Source organism: Ranitomeya imitator, chromosome 6 (assembly GCF_032444005.1).
Source record: "Ranitomeya imitator isolate aRanImi1 chromosome 6, aRanImi1.pri, whole genome shotgun sequence".
Lineage (NCBI taxonomy): Eukaryota > Metazoa > Chordata > Amphibia > Anura > Dendrobatidae > Ranitomeya > Ranitomeya imitator.
Window position 1 is genome coordinate 288,572,418 of NC_091287.1, and position 25,972 is coordinate 288,598,389.

At 44.6% G+C, this 25,972-nt stretch overlaps 1 protein-coding gene across 5 annotated transcripts in view; it reads right to left on the reverse strand.

Moving 5' to 3' along the window:
* Positions 1-25,972, reverse strand: part of PIGN (phosphatidylinositol glycan anchor biosynthesis class N) — a 503,276-nt gene that overhangs the window by 270,113 nt on the left and 207,191 nt on the right. For 4 of the 5 annotated variants that reach the window (XM_069730623.1, XM_069730624.1, XM_069730626.1 and 1 more), the window contains exon 14: positions 8,885-9,067. The exons of the other annotated variant lie outside the window; for it this stretch is intronic. In XM_069730623.1, the coding sequence (XP_069586724.1) occupies positions 8,885-9,067 (183 nt within the window). The remainder of the gene's footprint in view (positions 1-8,884; positions 9,068-25,972) is intronic. 5 annotated transcript variants of the gene reach the window in all.

Genomic DNA, 25,972 nt, shown 5'->3' on the forward strand with positions numbered 1-25,972 from the left:
AAAACACCCCTAGAGCTAATCCCAACCCTAACTCCAACCATAATCCAAACCCTAACCGCAACTTTAGCCCCAACCCTAATCCTAACGTTAGCCCAACTCTAACCCTAATGGGAAACTGGAAAAACATACTTTTTTATTTTACTATTTTTCCCAAACTAAGGGGGTAATAAAGGGGGGTTTGATATACAATTTTTTTTATTTTGATCACAGTGATAAAAATCAACCAATAGGAAAAAATCTCCTATTGTTGCCGGACGCTGACCAGCAGATCTCGGCGGGCGCACTGCACCCGCCATTTTCTCCCAGAAGAAGAAAGTGGCAGCCAGGGGACTTCAGGGGGGCCTGCAGGGACAACGGAGGTACTGGGGTGGTGATCGGGGGACCCTAATTAAATAGAAAATCTGACTTTTTTTAGGTCGCCGTTATACCGTTAATAACGGCGATCGCAACACCGGGGTCGGTAAAAACTGACCAGAATCATGTTCTCTGGGGGTTTGGCTACCCCCGGCAGCCGAAACCCAAGAGAAATTCCGACGCTGATGGGCGCTATAACCTTAAAATTCAGCGCCGTTAAAAGCAGCGCTGTGGTTTAAGTACCTTTAACTACCGCCGTTGGGATTAGGTAGGGTTGGGATCAGGGGTGTGTTAGGGTTATGGTTGGATTAGGGGTGTGATGGTTGGGATTAGAGTTAGGTGTGTGTTGGGGTTAGGGTTGAAGTAAGAATTGGGGGGTTTCCACTGTTAAGGCACATCAGGGGCTCTCCAAACACAACATGGCGTCCGATCTCAATTTCAGCCAATTCAGCATTGAAAAACAATGCTCCTTCCCTTCTGAGATCTGTTGTGCGCCCAAACAGTGGTTTACTCCCACATATGGGGTATCGGCGTACTCAGGACAAATTGGACAACAACTTTTGGGGTCCAATTTCTCCTGATACACTTGTGAAAATAAAGAATTGGGGGGAATTGTGAGACACTTGGGAGTTCAAAGTTCTCAATACATCTAGATAAGTTCCTTGGGGGGTCTAGTTTCCAAAATGGTGTCACTTGTGGGGGGTTTCCACTGTTTAGGCACATTAGGAGCTCTCCAAACATGACACGACATCCGATCTCATTTCCAGCCAATTCTGCATTGAAAAAGTCAAACGGCGCTCCTTTCCTTCCAAACTCTGCCATGCGCCTAGACAGTGGTTTACCCCCACATTTGGGGGATCGGCGTATTCAGGACAAATTTCACAACAAATTTTGTGGTTCATTTTCTCTTTTTACATTTGTGAAAATAAAGAAACTGGTTCTGAAGTAAAATGTTTGTGAAAAAAAGGTAAATGTTCACTTTTTCCTTCCACATTATTTCAGTTCCTGTGAAGCACGAAAAGGGTTAATTAACTTCTTGAATGTGGTTTTGAGCACCTTGAGGCATGCAGTTTATAGAATGGTGTTTTGGTATTTTCTGTCATGTGCACCCCTCAAAGTGACTTCAAATGTGATGTGGTCCCTAAAAAATATGGTTTTGTAAATTTTGTTGTAAAAATAAGAAATCGCTAGTTAACTTTTAACCCTTAAAAATTCCTAACAAAAAAAGTTGCTTCCAAAATTGTGCTGCTGTTAAGTAGACTTGTGGGAAATTTTATTTATTAACTATTTTGTTTGGCATATCTTTCTGATTTAAGGGCATAGAAATTGAAAGTTAAAAAATTGTGAGATTTTAAAAATTTTCGCCATATTTCCTTTTTTTTTCATAAATAAGCGCAAGTCATATCAAAGAAATTTTACCGCTAACATGAAGTACAATATGTCACGAAAAACAATCTCAGAATCAGCGGGATCCCTTAAAGCGTTCAAGAGTTATAACCATATGAAGTGACAGTGGTCAGAACTGTAAGAGTCATTAAGTACAAAGTTGGCTCTGTCACTAAGGGGTTAATACTTTACAAATCTTTAATGGATGTAAAACTCACGCAGATATAACCCACACTGAGTGCTTCTAGCAAGGTAGACATTGGCATTATTTCAATTCTGCCTGTTAAGGTGGAGGTTAAAGCCAACACCACACCCCCATGGCTGCATAAAAATTCCCTTAAGATCGGTCAGCCAGAAGTCATATCACTGCAACATTGGAGAGCTTCTAAAGGTAGGAGTAATGAGAGTGTGTGTCCTCTTAAAACATTTCTTTATCTCCAGGAAAGAAAAAAACTGGGAAGTGATCAGCAACATTCCTAACTTATTTGTACATGGCTGCATCATTGTGTCAAGTTAAAAAGTAAAGGTACCGTCACACTAAGCGACGCTGCAGCGATACCGACAACGATCCGGATCGCTGCAGCGTTGCTGTTTGGTCGCTGGAGAGCTGTCACACAGACAGCTCTCCAGCGACCAACTATGCCGGTAACCAGGGTGAACATCGGGTTACTAAGCGCAGGGCCGCGCTTAGTAACCCGATGTTTACCCTGGTTACCAGCGTAAAAGTAAAAAAAAAAAAAACACTACATACTTACCTTCGCTGTCTGTCCCCAGCGCTCTGCTTTCCTGCTCTGACTGTGAGCACAGCGGCCGGAAAGCAGAGCGGTGACATCACCGCTCTGCTTTCCGGCCACTGTGCTTACACAGGGCAGAGAAGCAGAGCGCCGAGGGACAGACAGCGGAAGGTAAGTATGTAGTGTTTGTTTTTTTTTTACTTTTACGCTGGTAACCAGGGTAAACATCGGGTTACTAAGCGCGGCCCTGCGCTTACTAACCCAATGTTTACCCTGGTTACCAGTGAAGACATCGCTGAATCGGCATCACACATGCCGATTCAGCGATGTCAGCAGGAAGTCCAGCGACGAAATAAAGCGCTGGACTTTCTGCAGCGACCAACGACATCACAGCAGGATTCTGATCGCTGCTGTGTGTCAAACTGAATGATATCGCTAGCCAGGACGCTGCAACGTCACGGATCGCTAGCGATATCGTTTAGTGTGACGGTACCTTAAAGGAGCACTGTGAGACCAAGATCAGACTATCCCTTTCAACGACTGTGGAGTGACTAAATACACCTGAACAAGTAGGTATACAAGTATGCACTCGTGTGTGTGTTGACCTTTCCTCTGGTGATAACAAATAACAGAGGGACACCCGTTCATTGAGGAAATACTTCATAGTATACTGAGTTACCTGAGCATCAAACAAGCTTTCCATCCCTCATACTACCCACAGAGAAGTTGCAAAGTGGAGAGACTAAATGGCACACTGAAGTTAAAAATCCAGCAAGCAATCAGTAGGGGGATTGACCACTTAAAGTGCCTAGAGCTGCATGAACACCAAATACAGCCTTGCCCCTAACCCTTTACCAAAATCCTTGTCAGATAATGATGTACAGTGGGTATGGAAAGTATTCAGACCCCTTTAAAATTTTCACTCTTTGTTTCATTGCAGCCATTTGGTAAATTTGAAAAAGTTCATTTTTTCTCATTAATGTACACTCTACACACCATCTTGACTGAAAAAAACAGAAAGGTAGAAATTTTTGCATATTTATTAAAAAAGAAAAACTGAAATATCACATGGTCATAAGTATTCAAACTCTTAGTTCAGACACTCATTTTTAAGTCACATGCTGTCCATTTCTTTGTGATCCTCCTTGAGATGGTTCTATTCCTCCATTGGAGTCCAGCTTTGTTTTATTAAACTGACAGCACTTGATTTGGAAAGGCACACACCTGTCTATATAAGACCTCACAGCTCACAGTGCATGTCAGACCAAATGAGAATCATGAGGTCAAAGGAACTGGCCAAGAAGCTCAGAGACAGAATTGTGGTAAGGCACAGATCTGGCCAAGGTTACAACAGAATTTCTGCAGTATTCAAGGTTCCTAAGAGCACAGTGGCCTACATAATCCTTAAATGGAAGACGTTTGGGACCACCAGAAGTCTTCCTAGACCTGGCCGTCCAGCCAAACTGAGCAATCGTGGGAGAAAAGCCTTGGTGAGAGAGGTAAAGAAGAACCCCAAGATCACTGTGGCTGAGCTCCAGAATTGCAGGAGGGAGATGGGAGCATCTTCCTCAAAGTCAACTATCACTGCAGCCCTTCACCTGTCAGACGTTTATGGCAGAGTTGCCTGACGGAAGCCTCTCCTCAGTACAAGACATATGAAAGCCTGCATAGAGTTTGCTAAAAACACATGAAGGACGCCCAGATTATGAGAAATAAGATTCTCTGGTCTGATGAGACGAAGATAGACCTTTTTGGTGATAAGTCCAAGCGGTATGTGTGGAGAAAACCAGGCACTGCTCATCACCTGCCCACACCCAATCCCAACAGTGAAACATAGTGGTGGGAGCACCATGATATGGGGGTGTGTTTCAGCTGCAGGGACAGGATCACTGGTTGCCATTGAAGGAAACATTAATGTGGCCAAATACAGAGATATCCTGGATGAAAACATCTTCCAGAGTGCTCTGGACCTCAGACTTGGCCGAAGGTTCACCTTCCAACAAGACAATGACCCCGAGCACACAGCTAAAATAACAAAGGAGTGGCTTCAGGACAACTCTGTGACCATTCTTGACTGGCCCAGTCAGAGCCCTGACCTAAACCCAACTGAGCATCTCTGGAGAGACCTTAAAATGGCTGTCCACCAACGTTCACCATCCAACCTGATGGAACTGGAGAGGACTTTCAAGGAAGAATGGCAGAGGATCCCCAAATCTAGGTGTGAAAAACTTGTTGCATCATTCCCAAGAAGACTCATCATAGCTGTACTAGCTCAAAAGGGTGCTTCTACTCAATATTGAGCAAAGGGTCTGAATACTTATGACCACGTAATATTTCAGTCTTTCATTTTTAATAAATATGCAAAAATTTCTACATTTCTGTTTTTTTTTAATTCAAGATGGGGTGCAGAGTGTACATTAATGAGAAAAAATGAACTTTTTTGAATTTACCAAATGGCTGCAATGAAACAAAGAGTGAAAAATTTAAAGGGGTCTGAATACTTTCCTTACCCGCTGTAGTTTCCAAGGTCATTCCTGCCCTGGATTCTTAACACCATGATTTGATATAAAGGCCCTTGTCTTTAGAAGAGGACCTTCCGACCATTAAGTCAGACAAACTCTCCAAGGCTCCAATATTACAAAAAATTTGCTCCTGCTATGACTCTCTAGTTGGTCTCTTTTTTTTTTTTACTATCCACAGTCTAATAAATTGTTAAAATCTCATACAATAACATAATACCCAAATCCATTAAAGATCATTCAGACTGAGAAATTTACCAGCATATCTCTGATTGATAATCTATTAACTTTTTACTAAAATTCTGGCCACATGGTTGAATTCCTTTATAGCGAACTACATTCATTCTGATAAGGTGGGATTTATTCCTCAGACAAGAAACAGATAATGTCCGCTGAGCTTACAATGCTAATTCCCTCTTGAACTTAGATCGAAATGTGGTTCCCTATAGACAGGGTATGTTATTAAGTATAGATTTACGTGAAGGATTTGACTTGGTCTCATGGTCATATTAACGGTATGTCTTGGAACATATGGGCCTTAACTCTGTGTCCCTCAACATTATTCAACTGTTTACACTGATCTTCTGGCAAGTGTGATCAGATTCCAATTTTTCAAGGAATTAGGTATGGGGTGCCTTCTGTTTCGAACATTTTTTGTCTTAAGGTACTGTCACACTAGACGATATCGCTAGCGATCCGTGACGTTGCAGCGTCCTGGCTAGCGATATCGTCCAGTGTGACAGGCAGCAGCGATCAGGCCCCTGCTGTGCTGTCGCTGGTCGGGGAAGAAAGTCCAGAACTTTATTTCGTCGCTGGACTCCCCGTAGACATCGCTGAATCGGCGTGTGTGACACCGATTCAGCGATGTCTTCGCTGGTAACCAGGGTAAACATCGGGTAACTAAGCGCAGGGCCGCGCTTAGTAACCCGATGTTTACCCTGGTTACCATCCTAAAAGTAAAAAAACAAACACTACATACTTACCTACAGCCGTCTGTCCTCCAGCGCTGTGCTCTGCTCTCCTCCTGCTCTGGCTGTGAGCGTCGGTCAGCTGGAAAGCAGAGCGGTGACGTCACCGCTCTGCTTTCTGGCTGCCCGGCGCTCACAGCCAGACCAGAGAAGCAGAGCGCCGAGGACAGACGGCTGTAGGTAAGTATGTAGCGTTTGTTTTTTTACTTTTTAGGATGGTAACCAGGGTAAACATCGGGTTACTAAGCGCGGCCCTGCGCTTAGTTACCCGATGTTTACCCTGGTTACCGGGGACCTCGGGATCGTTGGTCGCTGGAGAGCTGTCTGTGTGACAGCTCTCCAGCGACCAAACAGCGACGCTGCAGCGATCCGGATCGTTGTCGGTATCGCTGCAGCGTCGCTATGTGTGACGGTACCTTTAGTGATTGAGCCTTTGCCTAATCTTGTTACCTAAAAGGAGAGATCCTAGTATTTGTGGTATTGTAAGTGGGTGCACAGGAACATAAATTATTTGCGAATAATGTATTAATGTATTACTTTTTATTGCTTCTCCACTAACCTCCCTTACCAATATTTTTAAAATAACAATTACTAAATCTGAGGCTTTAAACATCAACCTCCAACCTTTTCAATCAAGTTACATAAACTTCATTTTGATTTCAAATGGACGTCCTAATTTTTCCAATTTCTGGGAGTTTGTATTCCCTTCACCATAACTTCAGCCTACAATTATCCTGCAGTTGTTATCCCTGCGTTAAGCGCATCTCTGGCACATTTTCACACAAAAACTCAAAATTGGGCTAGACAAAACTGTCGGCACCTTTCCAAAATTGTGAGTAAACAACTTTATTTCAAGCATGTGATGCTCATTCAAACTCACATGTGGCATGTAACAGGTGTGGACAATATGAAAATCACACCTGAAACCAGATAAAAAGGGGAGATGTGACTCAATCTTTGCGTTGCGTGTCTGTGTGACACACTAAGAATGGAGAATAGAAAAAGAAGAAGAGAGCTGACTGAGGCCTTGAAAATGAAATTGTTGAAAAATATAAATAATTTTAAAAAGTTACAAGTCCATCTCCAGAGATTTTGATGTTCCTTTGTCCATGGTTTACAAGATAATCAAGAAGTTTACAACCCACAGCACTGTAGCTAATCTCCTTAGACGTGGACAGCAGAGAAAAATTGATGAGGTTATTTTATTAGTATTTTTCATCTGTGCTGCCCTTGCCTTTATTATGAGGGACCTGCTACTTCATGTTTGTGCATTTTTGTGTGGATATGGTATTGCAAGTATGGCTGCGTTTTCTCTTTCAGTTATGTTTTCATTGATTTTTAGTCCCTTTTTCAGTTAATTATTTTTGAATTTAGTGAAGGTACTCTCTAAATAATCAGGACCCTTGTCGTGGGTTGTGAACTTGTGTATTTTGGCCAAAATATCGCCATTTATGAAAGGCTGCAAAGCAGGATAGTCCAGATGGTGGATAAGAAGCCGCAATCAAGTTCCAAAATTTCAAGCTGTCCTGCAGGCTCAGGGTGCATCAGTGTCAGGGAGAATTACGGTATATGTCGACATTTGAATGAAACATTACGCTTTGGTAGAAAACCCAGGAAGACACTGCTGTTGACACAGACATAAAAATGCTAGACTGCAGTTTGCCAAAATGTACGTGAGTAAGCCAAAATCCTTCTGGAAAAGCACCTTCTGGACAGATGAGACCAAGATAGAGCTTTATGGTAAAGCACATCATTCTAATGTTTACTGAAAATGCAATGAGGCCTACAAAGAAAAGAGCACAATCAAATACGGTGGGATTCAAAGAAGTTTCGGGGTTGTTTTGCTGCCTCTGACACTGAGTGCCTTGACTGTGGGTCTCCCATCAGAACAATGATCCCAAACATACTTCAGGAAGCACCTAGAAATGGATGGAAACTAAGTGTTGGAGAGTTCTGAAGGGACCAGCAATGAGTCTGAGTCTAAATACCATTGAACACCTGTACAGAAGAATGCAAAAGAAGAATGGTCCAAAATTCCATCTGAGAGGTGTAAGAAGCTGGTTGGTAGTTATAAGAAGCAATTGATTGCAGTTATTTGTTCCAAAGGGAATGCAACCAAGAGTTGTTGAGGTGCCAACAATTTTGTCCAGCCCATTTTTGTTTTTTTGTGTGTAAATAAGTCCAATATGACTTTTTTCAGTTTTTTTTAATGTTGTTACAATACACACAAAGGAAATAAACGTGTATAACAAAAAGTGTAATTGCAGTATGTATTCAAGAAAATGGTGCCGAAAAGTGCGTACTGTGCAGGCGCCGATTCCGGGAGCAGGGGGACATTTATGGGCTGGAATCAGTGGGCGTGGGGACACTGTGGGGGTGGAAACTAAGTGATATGGGTGGGATTGTAACACAGAATTCAGCGCCAGCGCAGTCAGCACTTTCCGGCGCCATTTTTTCTTGCATATGGACACTGTGGCTATAATCTAACGCTAGGAGCGTCGCGCTTGCGCAATCTATATAGGCTTCAAACAGAGTGACGCTCCCAGCGTTATATTATAGATATATATATAATTATTTATTTATATAACACCTTTAATTCCATGGTGCTGTACATGAGAAGGGCTTACTGACTGATACTGAGGGGAGAGGACCCTGCCCCTGGAGGCTTACACTCTAAAGGATGGCGGGGAAGGAGACAGTAGGTTGGGGAGTTATATATATATATATATATATATATATATATACACATACATATACTTATTTATTTTAATCACTTAAATGGCATAATTAATTCGACAGTGTTTTATATATAAACTTCCACATCTACGAGTGCATATATTTTACACAAAACCATATTCACACAGGAATCACTGAACAAAAAATATAACTCTAGGAATATTTCTAGCATACTAAATAAACTCACCCTATTATGATCTGAAGAATCCTGGGTTACACTGGTGGTAGTCTTCACAATTATTAAAATGATATTCAAAATCCAGCCATTAAACCCCATGACAACACTTATGCCAAGGAACATTGAGTCATAGCTATGGTAGTAGGCAAGTCCTTTTAAAGCTGAATCAATCAAAGTCCTGCAAAGATCCATCTAGATGAAAAAATAAGAAAAGCACTCAGGAGATGACAGGGGTAACAATTCCCAAAAGCCCAGAAGCAGTTCTTTTATACATGTTCACCATGTCCAAATTTGTTGATAACAAAATCACTGCTAAATCATCTGGTCACGATCCATTTTTGGATGCGTGGCAGCTCTGGTTCCACTCTGTTTTAAATGTAGCTTTTTTTCCTTTAAGGATCAGAAAGGGTTAATGTCAGTTTTTCCCCACTGGCAATCTGCTGTAACTGCAGAGTTGCTGGGTCAGCTGATGTGGGTGGTGACCACTCCCATCATCCTTTAAATAGTCACCTGATGCATCAGCTGACTGTTGGTGATAGTGTTTCTCTATGGAGACCAGCCATGCAGTTGCAGCTCTCTGGTGTCAGCTACTTCTGGTGTTTGGAGTCCTGTCTCTGTCATCTGCAGTGTGGAGCTTTTCAGCGGTATCTGGAAGCCAAGTGTTGTGTTTTTTCCTTGTCACTGAAAGTAGATACCCCCTGCCGGCCAATGCACTAGCCAGGGCAGTGCTAGGTGACAGCAAGGGATGAGGTTCCTGGCAGCGGCGGTGGAGCGGGGGGACCCACAAGGGCGTCAGGGGATTGCAGGGACGGGCTCAGGTTTGAGCTCAGGTGGTGACCATCCCCCATTTTCCTTTCAGTAGGGCCTGCCTCTCCCCATTTCCATCTCGTCGTGTGTGTGTGTTGCAACATCCGCTGACTGACCTCCCCTCCCCTGTTGGGTCGCGTCACATCGTGAAACATCTACTTCAAGCTGCTGAAACATTAATCCCTTGTCACTGGAAGTAGATACCCCTTCTGTAGAAGAGTGGTTCACAGTGATAGCAGTTTCAAACCGCAAGGAATCACCGGTACCCCAAACCAAAGAAGTAATCAACGTCGTTGCTTCCACTGGTAATCCTTCTCTCTTCTCCCACCTATCGGAGTATTGTAAGATGGCTCATGGAGCACCACTTTCCTTCACTTTACGCAATAATACAACATCTCCGACTTTTGGTTTGATCTGTCTTTTTCATCCTAGGAGTATGCCACAGGTTGACTTTTGAATTGAGAAGTCGCCCTGATCTTCTTGGTCTATCTTGGCTCCTCTTCTCCTCTATACTTTTATAACTTTCGATTAACATTCAAATGAGCGAGAGTTATATTATTGACAACCGTTATGTATCTTAGTTTTGTATTTGTTAAATACTGTATATACTCGAGTATAAGCCGAGATTTTCAGCCCATTATTTGGGCTGAAAGTCCCCCTCTCGGCTTATACTCGAGTCATACGCAGGGGTCGGCAGGGGAGGGGGAGCGGGGGCTATCTAATTATACTTACCTACTGCTGGCACGGTCCCTGCACGTCCTTGCTTCTTCCAGCGCTGCATGTTCTTCCTATACTGAGCGGTCCATGGTACCGCTTATTACAGTAATAAATATGTGGCTCCACCTCCCATAGGGGTGGAGCCGCATATTCATTACTGTAATGAGCGGTAACGGTGACCACGCCGTACAGGAAGAATATGCAGCGCCGGGAGAAGCAGGGACGCGCAGGGAGCGCAGCGCTGCGCGATATTTACCTCTCCTCGTTCGGGTGCGGCTCCGTCATCAGCGTCCTCTGGCTGTGACGCTCAGGTCAGAGGGCGCGGTGACGTCAGTGCGTGCCCTCTGCTGAACGTCAGTGCTGAGGACGGAGCTGCACCCGAATGAGGAGCAGGTAAAAGTGCCGGGGTCCTGAGCGACGGAGAGGTGAGTATATGATTTTTTTTTTTATCGCAGCCACAGCATATGGGGCAAGTGACTGTATGGAGCATCTGTATGGGGCCATAATGATTGTGCAGCACTATAAGGGGCAGTGTCTGTATGGAGCATCTGTATGGGGCCATAATGATTGTGCAGTACTATAAGGGGCATCATCTGTATGGAGCATCTTATGGGGCCATAATGATTGTGCAGCACTATATGGGGCAGTGTCTGTATGGAGCATCTTATGGGGACATAACGATTGTGCAGCACTATAAGGGGCAGTGTCTGTATGGAGCATCTTATGGGGCCATAATGATTGTGCAGCACTATAAGGGGCAGTGTCTGTATGGAGCATCTTAAGGGGCCATAATGATTGTGCAGTACTATAAGGGGCAGTGACTGTATGGAGCATCTGTATGGGGCCATAATGATTGTGCAGCACTATAAGGGGCAGTGTCTGTATGGAGCATCTGTATGGGGCCATAACGATTGTGCAGTACTATAAGGGGCAGTGTCTGTATGGAGCATCTGTATGGGGCCATAACGATTGTGCAGTACTATAAGGGGCAGTGTCTGTATGGAGCATCTGTATGGGGCCATAACGATTGTGCAGTACTATAAGGGGCAGTGTCTGTATGGAGCATCTTATGGGGCCATAATGATTGTGCAGCACTATAAGTGGCAGTGTCTGTATGGAGCATCTGTATGGGGCCATAACGATTGTGCAGTACTATAAGGGACAGTGTCTGTATGGAGCATCTTATGGGGCCATAATGATTGTGCAGCACTATAAGTGGCAGTGACTGTATGGAGCATCTGTATGGGGCCATAATGATTGTGCAGTACTATAAGGGGCAGTGTCTGTATGGAGCATCTGTATGGGGCCATAACGATTGTGCAGCACTATAAGGGGGAGTGACTGTATGGAGCATCTCTATGGGGCCATAATGATTGTGCAGCGCTATAAGGGGCAGTGACTGTATGGAGCATCTGTATGGGGCCATAACGATTGTGCAGTACTATAAGGGGCAAGTGTCTGTATGGAGCATCTTATGGGGCCCTTATTACCTTTTATGCAGGATTATATTGGGCATATTTTAATATGGAGCATTTAATGGGGCCCATCAAACTTTATGGAGCATTATATGGGGCTCCTGATTCAATATGGATATTCAAAAACACAACCTACTGATGTCTCAATTAATTTTACATTTATTGGTATCTATTTTTACTTTTGACATTTACCGGTAGCTGCTGCATTTTCCACCCTAGGCTTATACTCGAGTCATTAAGTTTTCCCAGTTTTTTGTGGCAAAATTAGGGGGGGTCGGCTTATACTTGGGTCGGCTTATACTCGAGTATACACAGTAATCCGTTCTATGGTTTCGCATTTTCTCTTCTCTTGATTTAGAATTATTGTTTGCTAATGATTTTCCTTTATGAAAATTCGTAGAAATGAAAAAAATAAGAGCATTATGTTACAATGCACAACTTACAATGGATATCCCATGACCAAGACTAAGAGATCTTAAATCTTAGGCTAATTTCACATTTGCGGACGAGGGCTTTGCGAGGGCTGCGTAGTTCCTCCGTTAAGCCCCGCCCACTGCCGCACCTCTTACTTCAGCTTCGCCTATGTTGGCATGCGTCCTGCATACCCTATCTTTAACATTGGGTACGAAGGCTATGCGGATGTATGCATATGCCTCCGCATGCTTCGTTTTGACGCTGCGCAGAACACAACAAAATGCAACATGATGCGCTCGACGCACGTATATATGTGTATATATACACACACACACACACCTGATATATACCTCCACCACAGCCCTAAACAACAAAAAAACACAGAAAAAGACAAATAAATTATCCTTAGACAAACAGACACCTACCGTATATACTCGAGTATAAGCTGAGATTTTCAGCCCATTTTTTAAGGCTAAAAGTGCCCCTCTCAGCTTATACTCGAGTCATTGTCCCAGGGGGTCGGCGAAGGAGGGGGAGCGGCAGTTATCACATCATACTCACCTGCTCCCAGCGAGTCTCTGCATGTCTCTGCTTCTACGGCGCCCGCAGCTCTTCCTATCATGGTCTCTTACGCCGAAAGCTTGTTTTGGTGTTCAGCGGTCACGTGGTACCGCTCATTAAAGTAATGAATATGAATGCGACTCCACTCCCATAGATGTAGAGACGCATATTCATTACTTTAATGAGCGGTACCAGTGACCGCTGAACACCGAAACAAGCTTTTGGCGTAAGAGACCATCACGGAGAAGCAGGAAGTTGAGTATAAAGGGTGAGCCATACACTGCTCCGTCTTCTGCGTCCTCTGGCTGTGACGTTCAGGTCAGAGGGCGCGATGACATGTTTATTGTGTGCAGTGTGGAAAAGGGACAGGTGAATATCGCAAGTGCCGATGTCCCAGCCTGCTCAGAACAAGAGGTGAGTGTGTCTTTTCTTTTTTAATTGCAGCAGCATATGGGACAAATGTTTCTATGGAGCATCTTATGGGGCCATAATCAACCTTAATGCAGCATTATATGGGGCACATATTCTATGGACCATCTTATGGGGCCATAATCAACCTTCATGCAGCATTATATGGGCCACATTTTCTATGGAGCATCTTATGGGGCCATAATCAACCTTTATGCAGCATTGTATGGGGCATATTTTTGTATGAAGCACCTTATGGGGCCCATCATAAACTTTATGGATCATTTTATGTGGCATATTTTATTATGGAGCATCTTATGGGACCCATCATGAACTTTATGGAGCAATATATGGGGCTCCTGATTCAATATGGATATTCAAAAACATTTAACCTACTGATGTCTCAATTAATTTTACTTTTATTGGTATCTATTTTTTTTTTAATTTACCAGTAGCTGCTGCATTTCCCACCCTAGGCTTATACTCGAGTCATTAAGTTTTCCCATTTTTTTGTGGCAAAATTAGAGGTCATGGCTTATGCTCGGTCCGCCTTATACTCGAGCATATAAGGTAATTCAATTTGAAAAAAATAAATAAAAAGAACTGGAGAGTGGAAACACCAAAATATTTTTCTTTTACAATAATTTTTTTTCTGCAAAAATACTGTAACACAAAAACTATTTATATATAGCATTGCCATAATTGCTCTTCAACTATTAGCATAGTGTTACTGCTGCCTGAAAACTTATGTAAGAAATAAAACAAACCCTAACCACAACCAAAACTAAAACATGCAACTTTGTGGAGAGAATAAATAAAATAAAGCAATGGCTCTTGGAATTAAAAAAATAAAAAATAAAAAATTGTGGAGGGGGTGGGGGTTTTACATAAAAAAAAGCTTAAATTGGCCAGTTGTTTAGGAGGGGGGAGGACAAGTACAAGCAGGTGTTATTACTAGTTTAAAAACTTCAACAAAAAAGCAAAAAGGGTCAAAAAACAAAATAACTTATAATTACGGTAACTATCGTATATACTCGAGTATAAGCCGAGATTTTCAGCCCACTTGTTTGGGCTGAAAGTCCCCCTCTCGGCTTATACTCGAGTCATATACCCGGGGGTCGGCAGCTGAGGGGGAGCGGGGGCTGTGTAGTTATACTTACCTGCTCCGGCGCGGTCCCTGCAGTCCCTGGCGCTGCAGATTCTTCCTGTACTGAGTGGTCACATGGCACCGCTCATTACAGAAATGAATAGGCGGCTCCACCTCCCATAGGGGAGGAGCCGCATATTCATTGCTGTAAATGATCGGTAACTGTGACCGCTCAATTACAGGAAGAAGCTGCAGCGTCGGGGAAGCCAGGGACTGCAGGGACCGCGCCAGGAGCAGGTAAGGGGAGCGCAGCGCTGCGCGATATTTACCTGCTCCTCGCTCCGATGCGGCTCCGTCTGCAGCGTCCTCTAGCAATGACGCTCAGGTTAGAGGGCGCTGTGACGTAGTCAGTGCGCGCCCTCTGCTGAGCGTCAGTGCTGGAGACGGAGCCGCACGAGGAGCAGGTAATTATTGAAAGCGCCGACACCCTGAGCAAGAGAGGTGAGTATGTGATTTTTTTTTTTTTTATGGCAGCACCAGCAGCATTCTATATGGCACAGCATTATATAAGGAGCATCTATGGGGCCATAAAGAACGGTGCAGAGCATTCTATATGGCACAGCATTTTATAAGGAGCATCTATGGGGCCATAAAGAACGGTGCAGAGCATTATATATGGCACAGCATTATATAAGGAGCATCTATGGGGCCAAAAAGTACGGTGCAGAGCATTATATATGGCACAGCATTATATAAGGAGCATCTATGGGGCCAAAAAGTACAGTGCAGAGCATTATATATGGCACAGCTTTATAAGGAGCATCTATGGGGCCAAAAAGTACAGTGCAGAGCATTATATATGGCACAGCTTTATATGGCACATCTATGGGGCCATAAAGAACGGTGCAGAGCATTATATATGGCACAGCTTTATATGGAGCATCTATGGGGCCATAATGAACGGTGCAGAGCATTATATATTGGACAGCTTTATAAGGAGCATCTATGAGGCCATAATGAACGGTGCAGAGCATTATATGTGGCACAGCTTTATATGGAGCATCTATGGGGCCATAATGAACGGTGCAGAGCATTATATATGGCACAGCTTTATATGGAGCATCTATGGGGCCATAATGAACGGTGCAGAGCATTATATATGGCACAGCTTTATATGGAGCATCTATGGGGCCATAATGAACGGTGCAGAGCATTCTATATGGCACAGCTTTAAAAGGAGCATCTATGGGGCCATAATCAACGGTGCAGAGCAATATATATATGGCACAGCTTTATATGGAGCACCTATGGGGCCATAATGAACGGTGCAGAGCATTATATATGGCACAGCTTTATATGGAGCATCTATGGGGCCATAATGAACGGTGCAGAGCATTATATATGGCACAGCTTTATATGGAGCATCTATGGGGCCATAATGAACGGTGCAGAGCATTATATATGGCACAGCTTTATATGGAGCATCTATGGGGCATAATGAACGGTACAGAGCATTCTATATGGCACAGCTTTATAAGGAGCATCTATGGGGCCATAATGAACGGTGTAGAGCATTATATATGGCACAGCTTTATATGGAGCATCTATGGGGCCATAATGAATGGTGCAGAGCATTATATATGGCACAGCTTTATAAGCAGCATCTATGGGGCCATAATGAACGGTGCAGAGCATTATATATGGCACAGCTTTATATGGAGCATCTATGGGGCCATAATGAACGGTGCAGAGCATTATATATGGCACAGCTTTATAAGGAGCATCTATGAGGCCATAATGAACGGTGCAGAGCATTATATGTGGCACAGCGTTATATGGAGCATCTATGGGGCCATAATGAACGGTATTAGAGCATTCTATATAGCAGAGTTGTATATGGAGCATCTATGGGGCAATAATGAACGGTATGGAGCATCATTTTTATTTTTGAAATTTACGAGTAGCTACTGCATTTTCCACCCTAGGCTTATACTCGAGTCAATAAGTTTTCCCAGTTTTTTGTGGCAAAATTAGGGGGGTCGGCTAAGGCTAGGGTCACATTGCGTTAGTGCAACCCGTTTAGCGCTAGCGGGTTGCGCTAACGCAATGTTTTTAATGGGGCCGCGTCCTGGGGTCGGTAACGTCCCCGCTCTCGCAGATCCCCGAGGAAACCCAGGAAACACCGGCGCGTCGCTAGCGCGTGCCGAACATGGCACGCGCTAGTGCTGCGCGTTCCCATTGCCGTGAATGGGCGCGCTAACGGACGCGTTGCACGGCGTTAATTTCGCCATGCAACGCTGTCCGTTAAGCGCGTTCCCATAACGCAATGGGAACCCAGCCTTATGCTCGGGTCGGCTTATACTCGAGTATATACGGTACATAGACACAAAATAATTCAGTGACCAATCATGTGCATAGTTGAAGGAAATCCTCAGTTTCTTGGCAATTTCTGGCATGGAATAGCCTTCATTTCTAAGAATAAGAATAGACTGTCGAGTTTCACATGAAAGTTCTTTTTTTCTGGCCATTTTGAGAGTTTAAAGGGAACCTGTCACCCCGTTTTTTGAGATTGAGCTATAAATACTGTTAAATAGGGCCTGCGCTGTGTGTTCCTATAGTGTATGTAGTGTACCCCGATTCCCTATGTATGCTGAGAAATAACTTACCAAAGTCGCCGTTTTCGCCTGTCAATCAGGCTGGTCAGGTCGGGAGGGCGTGGTGACATCGGTGGTTCTTCCTCAGCTTTACGTTGGTGGCGTAGTGGCGTAGTGGTGAACAAGCAGCGCGCGATCTGCGCTGTAATCCCTTGCATCGGTGGGGGCGGCCATCTTCCTGGGGCCGCGCGTGCGCAGATCGAGTGCTCTGCTGCACGGGGCTTCAGGAAAATGGCCGCGGGATGCCGCGCGTGCGCATTAGAGATCGCGGCGGCCATTTTCCCAAAGCCGAGATGCAAACTCGGCTTTGGGAAAATGGCCGCCGCGATCTCTAATGCGCACGCGCGGCATCCCGCGGCCATTTTCCTGAAGCCCCGTGCAGCAGAGCACTCGATCTGCGCACGCGCGGCCCCAGGAAGATGGCCGCCCCCACCGATGCAAGGGATTACAGCGCAGATCGCGCGCTGCTTGTTCACCACTACGCCACCAACGTAAAGCTGAGGAAGAACCACCGATGTCACCACGCCCTCCCGACCTGACCAGCCTGATTGACAGGCGAAAACGGCGACTTTGGTAAGTTATTTCTCAGCATACATGGGGAATCGGGGTACACTACATACACTATAGGAACACACAGCGCAGGCCCTATTTAACAGTATTTATAGCTCAATCTCAAAAAACGGGGTGACAGGTTCCCTTTAATGGAACCAACAAATGTAATACGGGCAGCACGGTGGCGCAGTGGATAGCACAGCAGCCTTGCAGCGCTGGAGTCCTGGGTTCAAACCCCACCAAGGACAACATCTGCAAAGAGTTTGTATGTTCTCTCCGTGTTTGCGTGGGTTTCCTCCGGGCACTCCGGTTTCCTCCCACATTACAAAGACTGTTATGAAAGGCAATTCAGTACCACAATGGACATAGCGGTCAGAGCACATACAGTGATCTGACAATAACTCAAAATCATAGAACGAGCTCTGAGACGTGGGAACTCTGCAGACCGCAATCCCTAATCCACTCCAAACAACACTAGAGGCAGCCGTGGATTGCGCCTAACTCTGCCTATGCAACTCGGCACAGCCTGAGAAACTAACTAGCCTGAAGATAGAAAATAAGCCTACCTCGCCTCAGAGAAATACCCCAAAGGAAAAGGCAGCCCCCCACATATAATGACTGTGAGTTAAGATGAAAAGACAAACGTAGAGATTAAATAGATTCAGCAAAGTGAGGCCCGACTTTCTTAACAGAGCGAGGATAGAAAAGGTAACTTTGCGGTCTACACAAAACCCTAAAGAAAACCACGCAAAGGGGGCAAAAAGACCCTCCGTAATAATAAATAAAATAATAATCTTTATTTTTATATAGCGCTAACAAATTCCGCAGCGCTTTACAGTTTGAACACATTACCATCACTGTCCCCGATTGGGCTCACAATCTAGAATTCCTATCAGTATGTCTTTGGAATGTGGGAGGAAACCGGAGCGCCCGGAGGAAACCCACGCAAACACGGAGAGAACATACAAACTCTTTGCAGATGTTGTCCTGGGTGGGATTAGAACCCAGGACCCCAGCGCTGCAAGGCTGTAGTGCTAACCACTGCGCCACCGTGCTGCCCGAACTAACGGCACGGAGGTACACCCTTTGCGTCCCAGAGCTTCCAGCAACAAATTAGACAAGCTGGACAGAAAAAATAGCAAACAAATAGCAAAGAAGAACTTAGCTATGCAGAGCAGCAGGCCACAGGAATGATCCAGGAAAAAGCAAGTCCAACACTGGAACATTGACAGGAAGCCAGGATCAAAGCATTAGGTGGAGTTAAGTAGAGAAGCACCTAACGACCTCATCAGATCACCTGAGGGAGGAAACTCAGAAGCCGCAGTACCACTTCCCTCCACCAACAGAAGCTCACAGAGAGAATCAGCCGAAGTACCACTTGTGACCACAGGAGGGAACTCTGCCACAGAATTCACAACAGTACCCCCCCCTTGAGAAGGGGTCACCGAACCCTCACCAGAGCCCCCAGGCTGACCAGGATGAGCCACATGAAAGGCACGAACAAGATCGGGAGCATGGACATCAGAGGCAAAAACCCAGGAATTATCTTCCTGAGCATAACCCTTCCATTTAACCAGATACTGGAGTTTCCGTCTAGAAACACAAGAATCCAAAATCTTCTCCAGAATATACTCCAATTCCCCCTCCACCAAAACCGGGGCAGGAGGGTCAACAGATGGAACCATAGGTGCCACGTATCTCCGCAACAATGACCTATGGAATACGTTATGTATGGAAAAAAAATCTGGAAGGGTCAGACGAAAAGACACAGGATTAAGAACCTCAGAAATCCTATACGGACCAATGAAACGAGGTTTAAACTTAGGAGAGGAAACCTTCATAGGAATATGACGAGAAGATAACCAAACCAGATCCCCAACACAAAGTCGGAGACCCACACGACGTCTGCGATTAGCGAAACGTTGAGCCTTCTCCTGGGACAAGGTCAAATTGTCCACTACATGAGTCCAAATCTGCTGCAACCTGTCCACCACAGTATCCACACCAGGACAGTCCGAAGACTCAACCTGTCCTGAAGAGAAACGAGGATGGAACCCAGAATTGCAGAAAAATGGCGAAACCAAGGTAGCCGAGCTGGCCCGATTATTAAGGGCGAACTCAGCCAAAGGCAAAAAGGACACCCAGTCATCCTGATCGGCAGAAACAAAGCATCTCAGATAGGTTTCCAAGGTCTGATTGGTTCGTTCGGTCTGGCCATTAGTCTGAGGATGGAAAGCCGAGGAAAAAGACAAGTCAATGCCCATCCTACCACAAAAGGCTCGCCAAAACCTCGAAACAAACTGGGAACCTCTGTCAGAAACGATGTTCTCTGGAATGCCATGTAAACGAACCACATGCTGGAAGAACAATGGCACCAAATCAGAGGAGGAAGGCAATTTAGACAAGGGTACCAGATGGACCATCTTAGAAAAGCGATCACAGACCACCCAAATGACTGACATCTTTTGAGAAACGGGAAGATCTGAAATAAAATCCATAGAGATATGTGTCCAAGGCCTCTTCGGGACCGGCAAGGGCAAAAGCAACCCACTGGCACGAGAACAGCAGGGCCTAGCCCGAGCACAAATCCCACAGGACTGCACAAAAGCACGCACATCCCGCGACAGAGACGGCCACCAAAAGGATCTAGCCACTAACTCTCTGGTACCAAAGATTCCAGGATGACCAGCCAACACCGAACAATGAACCTCAGAGATAACTTTATTGGTCCACCTATCAGGGACAAACAGTCTCTCCGCTGGACAACGATCAGGTTTATTAGCCTGAAATTTTTGCAGCACTCGCCGCAAATCAGGGGAGATGGCAGACACAATTACTCCTTCCTTGAGGATACCCGCCGGCTCAGACAAACCCGGAGAGTCGGGCACAAAACTCCTAGACAGAGCATCCGCCTTCACATTTTTAGAGCCCGGAAGGTACGAAATCACAAAGTCAAAACGGGCAAAAAACAGCGACCAACGAGCCTGTCTAGGATTCAACCGCTTAGCAGACTCAAGATAAGTCAAGTTCTTATGATCAGTCAATACCACCACGCGATGCTTAGCTCCTTCAAGCCAATGACGCCACTCCTCGAATGCCCACTTCATGGCCAGCAACTCTCGGTAGCCCACATCATAATTACGCTCAGCAGGCGAAAACTTCCTGGAAAAAAAAGCGCATGGTTTCATCACTGAGCAATCAGAACCTCTCTGCGACAAAACAGCCCCTGCTCCAATCTCAGAAGCATCAACCTCGACCTGGAACGGAAGAGAAACATCTGGTTGACACAACACAGGGGCAGAAGAAAAACGACGCTTCAACTCTTGAAAAGCTTCCACAGCAGCAGAAGACCAATTGACCAAATCAGCACCCTTCTTGGTCAAATCGGTCAATGGTTTGGCAATACTAGAAAAATTGCAGATGAAGCGACGATAAAAATTAGCAAAGCCCAGGAACTTTTGCAGACTTTTCAGAGATGTCGGCTGAGTCCAATCATGGATGGCTTGGACCTTAACAGAATCCATCTCGATAGTAGAAGGGGAAAAGATGAACCCCAAAAATGAAACCTTCTGCACACCAAAGAGACACTTTGATCCCTTCACAAACAAAGAATTAACACGCAGGACCTGAAAAACCGTTCTGACCTGCTTCACATGAGACTCCCAATCATCCGAGAAGATCAAAATGTAATCCAAGTACACAATCAGGAATTTATCCAGGTACTCTCGGAAGATGTCATGCATAAAGGACTGAAACACTGACGGAGCATTGGCAAGTCCGAATGGCATCACTAGATACTCAAAATGACCCTCGGGCGTATTAAATGCAGTTTTCCATTCATCTCCTCGCCTGATTCGCACCAGATTATACGCACCACGAAGATCTATCTTGGTGAACCAACTAGCCCCCTTAATCCGAGCAAACAAATCAGATAACAATGGCAAGGGGTACTGAAATTTAACCGCGATCTTATTTAGAAGGCGGTAATCTATACAAGGTCTCAGCGAACCATCCTTCTTGGCTACAAAAAAGAACCCTGCTCCTAATGGTGATGATGACGGGCAAATATGCCCCTTCTCCAGGGATTCCTTCACATAACTGCGCATAGCGGCATGCTCAGGCACGGATAAATTAAACAGTCGACCTTTTGGGAATTTACTACCAGGAATCAAATTGATAGCACAATCACAATCCCTATGCGGAGGTAGGGCATCGGACTTGGGCTCATCAAATACATCCCGGTAATCAGACAAGAACTCTGGAACCTCAGAAGGGGTGGATGACGAAATTGACAGAAATGGAACATCACCATGTACCCCCTGACAACCCCAGCTGGACACTGACATGGATTTCCAATCTAATACTGGATTATGGGCTTGTAGCCATGGCAACCCCAACACGACCACATCATGCAGATTATGCAACACCAGAAAGCAAATAACCTCCTGATGTGCAGGAGCCATGCACATGGTCAGCTGGGTCCAGTATTGAGGCTTATTCTTGGCCAAAGGCGTGGCATCAATTCCTCTCAATGGAATAGGACACTGCAAGGGCTCTAAGAGAAACCCACAACGTTTAGCATACTCCAAGTCCATCAAATTCAGAGCAGCGCCCGAATCCACAAATGCCATGACAGAAAACGATGACAAAGAACAGATCAAGGTAACGGACAGAAGAAATTTTGACTGTACCGTACCAATGGTGGCAGACCTAGCGAACCGCTTAGTGTGCTTAGGACAATCAGAGATAGCATGAGTGGAATCACCACAGTAGAAACACAGCCCATTCAGACGTCTGTGTTCTTGCCGTTCAACTCTGGTCAAAGTCCTATCGCACTGCATAGGCTCAGGTTTAAGCTCAGGTAATACCGCCAAATGGTGCACAGATTTACGCTCACGCAAGCGTCGACCAATCTGAATGGCCAAAGACATAGACTCATTCAAACCAGCAGGCATAGGAAATCCCACCATGACATCCTTAAGGGCTTCAGAGAGACCCTTTCTGAACATAGCTGCCAGCGCAGATTCATTCCATTGAGTGATCACGGACCACTTTCTAAATTTCTGACAATATACCTCTATCTCATCCTGACCCTGACAAAGAGCCAGCAAATTTTTCTCTGCCTGATCCACTGAATTAGGTTCATCGTACAGCAATCCGAGCGCCAGGAAAAACGCATCGATATTACTTAATGCAGGATCTCCTGGCGCAAGAGAAAATGCCCAGTCCTGAGGGTCGCCGCGCAAAAAAGAAATAATAATCAAAACCTGTTGAACTGGATCACCAGAGGAGCGAGGTTTCAAGGCCAGAAATAGTTTACAATTATTTTTGAAACTCAGAAACTTAGTTCTATCTCCAAAAAACAAATCAGGAATAGGAATTCTTGGTTCTAACATAGATTTCTGATCAATAGTGTCTTGAATCTTTTGTACTCTTGCCGAGAGCTGATCCACAAATGAAGACAGACTTCTAATGTCCATCGCTACACCTGTGTACTGAACCACCCAAATGTCTAGGGGAAAAAAAAGGCAAAACACAGTGCAAAGAAAAAAAATGGTCTCAGAACTTCTTTGTTCCCTCTATTGAGAATCATTAGTACTTTTGGCTTCCTGTACTGTTATGAAAGGCAATTCAGTACTACAATGGACATAGCGGTCAGAGCACATACAGTGATCTGACAATAACTCAAAATCATAGAATGAGCTCTGAGACGTGGGAACTCTGCAGACCGCAATCCCTAATCCTCTCCAAACAACACTAGAGGCAGCCGTGGATTGCGCCTAACTCTGCCTATGCAACTCGGCACAGCCTGAGAAACTAACTAGCCTGAAGATAGAAAATAAGCCTACCTCGCCTCAGAGAAATACCCCAAAGGAAAAGGCAGCCCCCACATATAATGACTGTGAGTTAAGATGAAAAGACAAACGTAGAGATGAAATAGATTCAGCAAAGTGAGGCCCGACTTTCTTAACAGAGCGAGGATAGGAAAGATAATTTTGCAGTCTACACAAAACCCTAAAGAAAACCACGCAAAGGGGGCAAAAAGACCCTCCGTACCGAACTAACGGCATGGAGGTACACCCTTTGCGTCCCAGAGCTTCCAGCAACAAATTAGACAAGCTGGACAAAAAAAATAGCAAACAAATAGCAAAGAAGAACTTAGCTATGCAGAGCAGCAGGCCACAGGAATGATCCAGGAAAAAGCAAGTCCAACAATGGAACATTGACAGGAAGCCAGGATCAAAGCATTAGGTGGAGTTAAGTAGAGAAGCACCTAACAACCTCACCAGATCACCTGAGGGAGGAAACTCAGAAGCCGCAGTACCACTTCCCTCCACCAACAGAAGCTCACAGAGAGAATCAGCCGAAGTACCACTTGTGACCACAGGAGGGAACTCTGCCACAGAATTCACAACAAAAGACATACTGATAGGGAATATAGATTGTGAGCCCCATCAGGGACAGCGATGATAATGTGTGCAAACTGTAAAGCGCTGCGGAATATGTTAGCGCTATATAACAATAAAGATTATTATTAATGCTCCAGATTCTCAACTAGCTCAAAGGAAGGTCAGGTTTATAGGTTCTCTATTCAGCCACACTGTTTTCAGCTGTGCTAACATACTTGCACAAGGGTTTTCAAGGGTATTCTAACCATCCATTAGCCTTCTTACACAGTTAGCAAACTCAAAGTACCATAAGAACACTGGAATGATGGTTGTTGGAAATGGGCCTCTATACACCTATGAAGATATTGCATTACAAACCAGACGTTTGCTGCTAGAATAGTCATTTACCACATTAACAATGTACAGAGTGCATTTCTGAATCATTTAATGTTAGCTTCATTGGAAAAAACTGTGCTTTTCTTTCAAAAATAAGGACATTTTAAGTGACCCTAAACTTTTGAACAGTAGTGTACCCCTGCTATGTGGCCCAAGACTTCTATGTGCATCCCTGGTGAGTATAATGGTTTAATTTGTTCTATATATCAAAGAATAGCGGCATGAGGGACATGTATACCAGAATGGAGGACATGTACATGTGTATATAAAATCAGGATGGGGAGGCCCCAGTCCAAATCTTGGACCAATGTCCATAAGACAGTTAAGATATAATGTAATATATCTATAAGATAGTTACATCACTGGATACTGCCTTTGTCTATCTATAGTGAATTGTGCACAATACTGATCATATCAGGAGGTGGGGGTACACTAGGGCAATTCACTTGTTTTCTTTTGGCCAGTCCGAGCCTGTATCTATATATGCACCACTAGGACTCTCCCATCGCATTCAGTTTTGCACCTATTCTTCCAGAGTTGATGTGCTGCAGCACAGTTTACAATAAATCATCTGGGTGAGATTATATACCCTAATTATCCTGGTTTATTAAAGGGAATCTGTCAGTAGGCTTTAACCACCTAATTTTGGAGCAGTATAGAGACAAAAATCCTAATTCAGTCACTTACTGAGCTGCTTGCTGTAGTTTTGATAAAATCACTTTTGGCAACGAGAGATTATCACAAGAGTACTAGTAAACCTGCTGCCAGTTAGCCCTATATATACATGAGCTCTGTATAAACCTGCTGTCACCACTGATTGGCAGTTTTCTGTTATCACTGTGCATAGGCTGAAAGCTGCCAATCAGTGCTGTGGGCGGGGTTATACAGAGATCAGCATTTAGGGAACTGCTAGATCTGCTGCAGAGAACAGACTAACTTTTATCAAGACTGTAGCACGCAGCTCAGTAAGGCTACGTTCACACTAGCGTTCGGCTAGTGTGCGTCGTGCTAGCGTCGGGCGACGCAGCGGCGACGCACGCGTCATGCGCCCCTATGTTTAACATGGGGGACGCATGCGTTTTTACTTGTTGCGTTTTCCGGCACGTGCGTCTTTTTTGACGCTAGCGTCGGACCAAGAAAACGCAACAAGTTGCATTTTTCTTGCGTCCGATTTTCGTCAAAAAACGACGCACGCGTCGAAAAACGCAGCGTTTTTGCGTGCGTTTGCACGCGTTTTTCGGTGCGTTGTGCGTCGAGTCGCCGCGGCACACAACGCTAGTGTGAACGTAGCCTAAGTGATACATTGATGGAATCAAAGTATTTTCCCTGACATCGTGCTTAAACACCTTTAAGCAAGCCTAGCATTTTTACAAAGGTAATATTGATAAAATTAATAAAAAAAAAAACTTAGTTACAGTATTCTAACTAGATTATAAAATAATGCAGTCGACCCTCCATGGTCGTGCTGCACTCAGTTTGATCACTGTATTCAGAACTTTTTTACGGAAACAATAATAAAGTTTTAATCGACTATATAGAAATTGTCTCCATATACACACACATATCAGAGATTTTCTTTATAGACTTTTTCTACCAAATCAAGGTTAGTGTTGACGGACATACTGAATCAAGCAAAA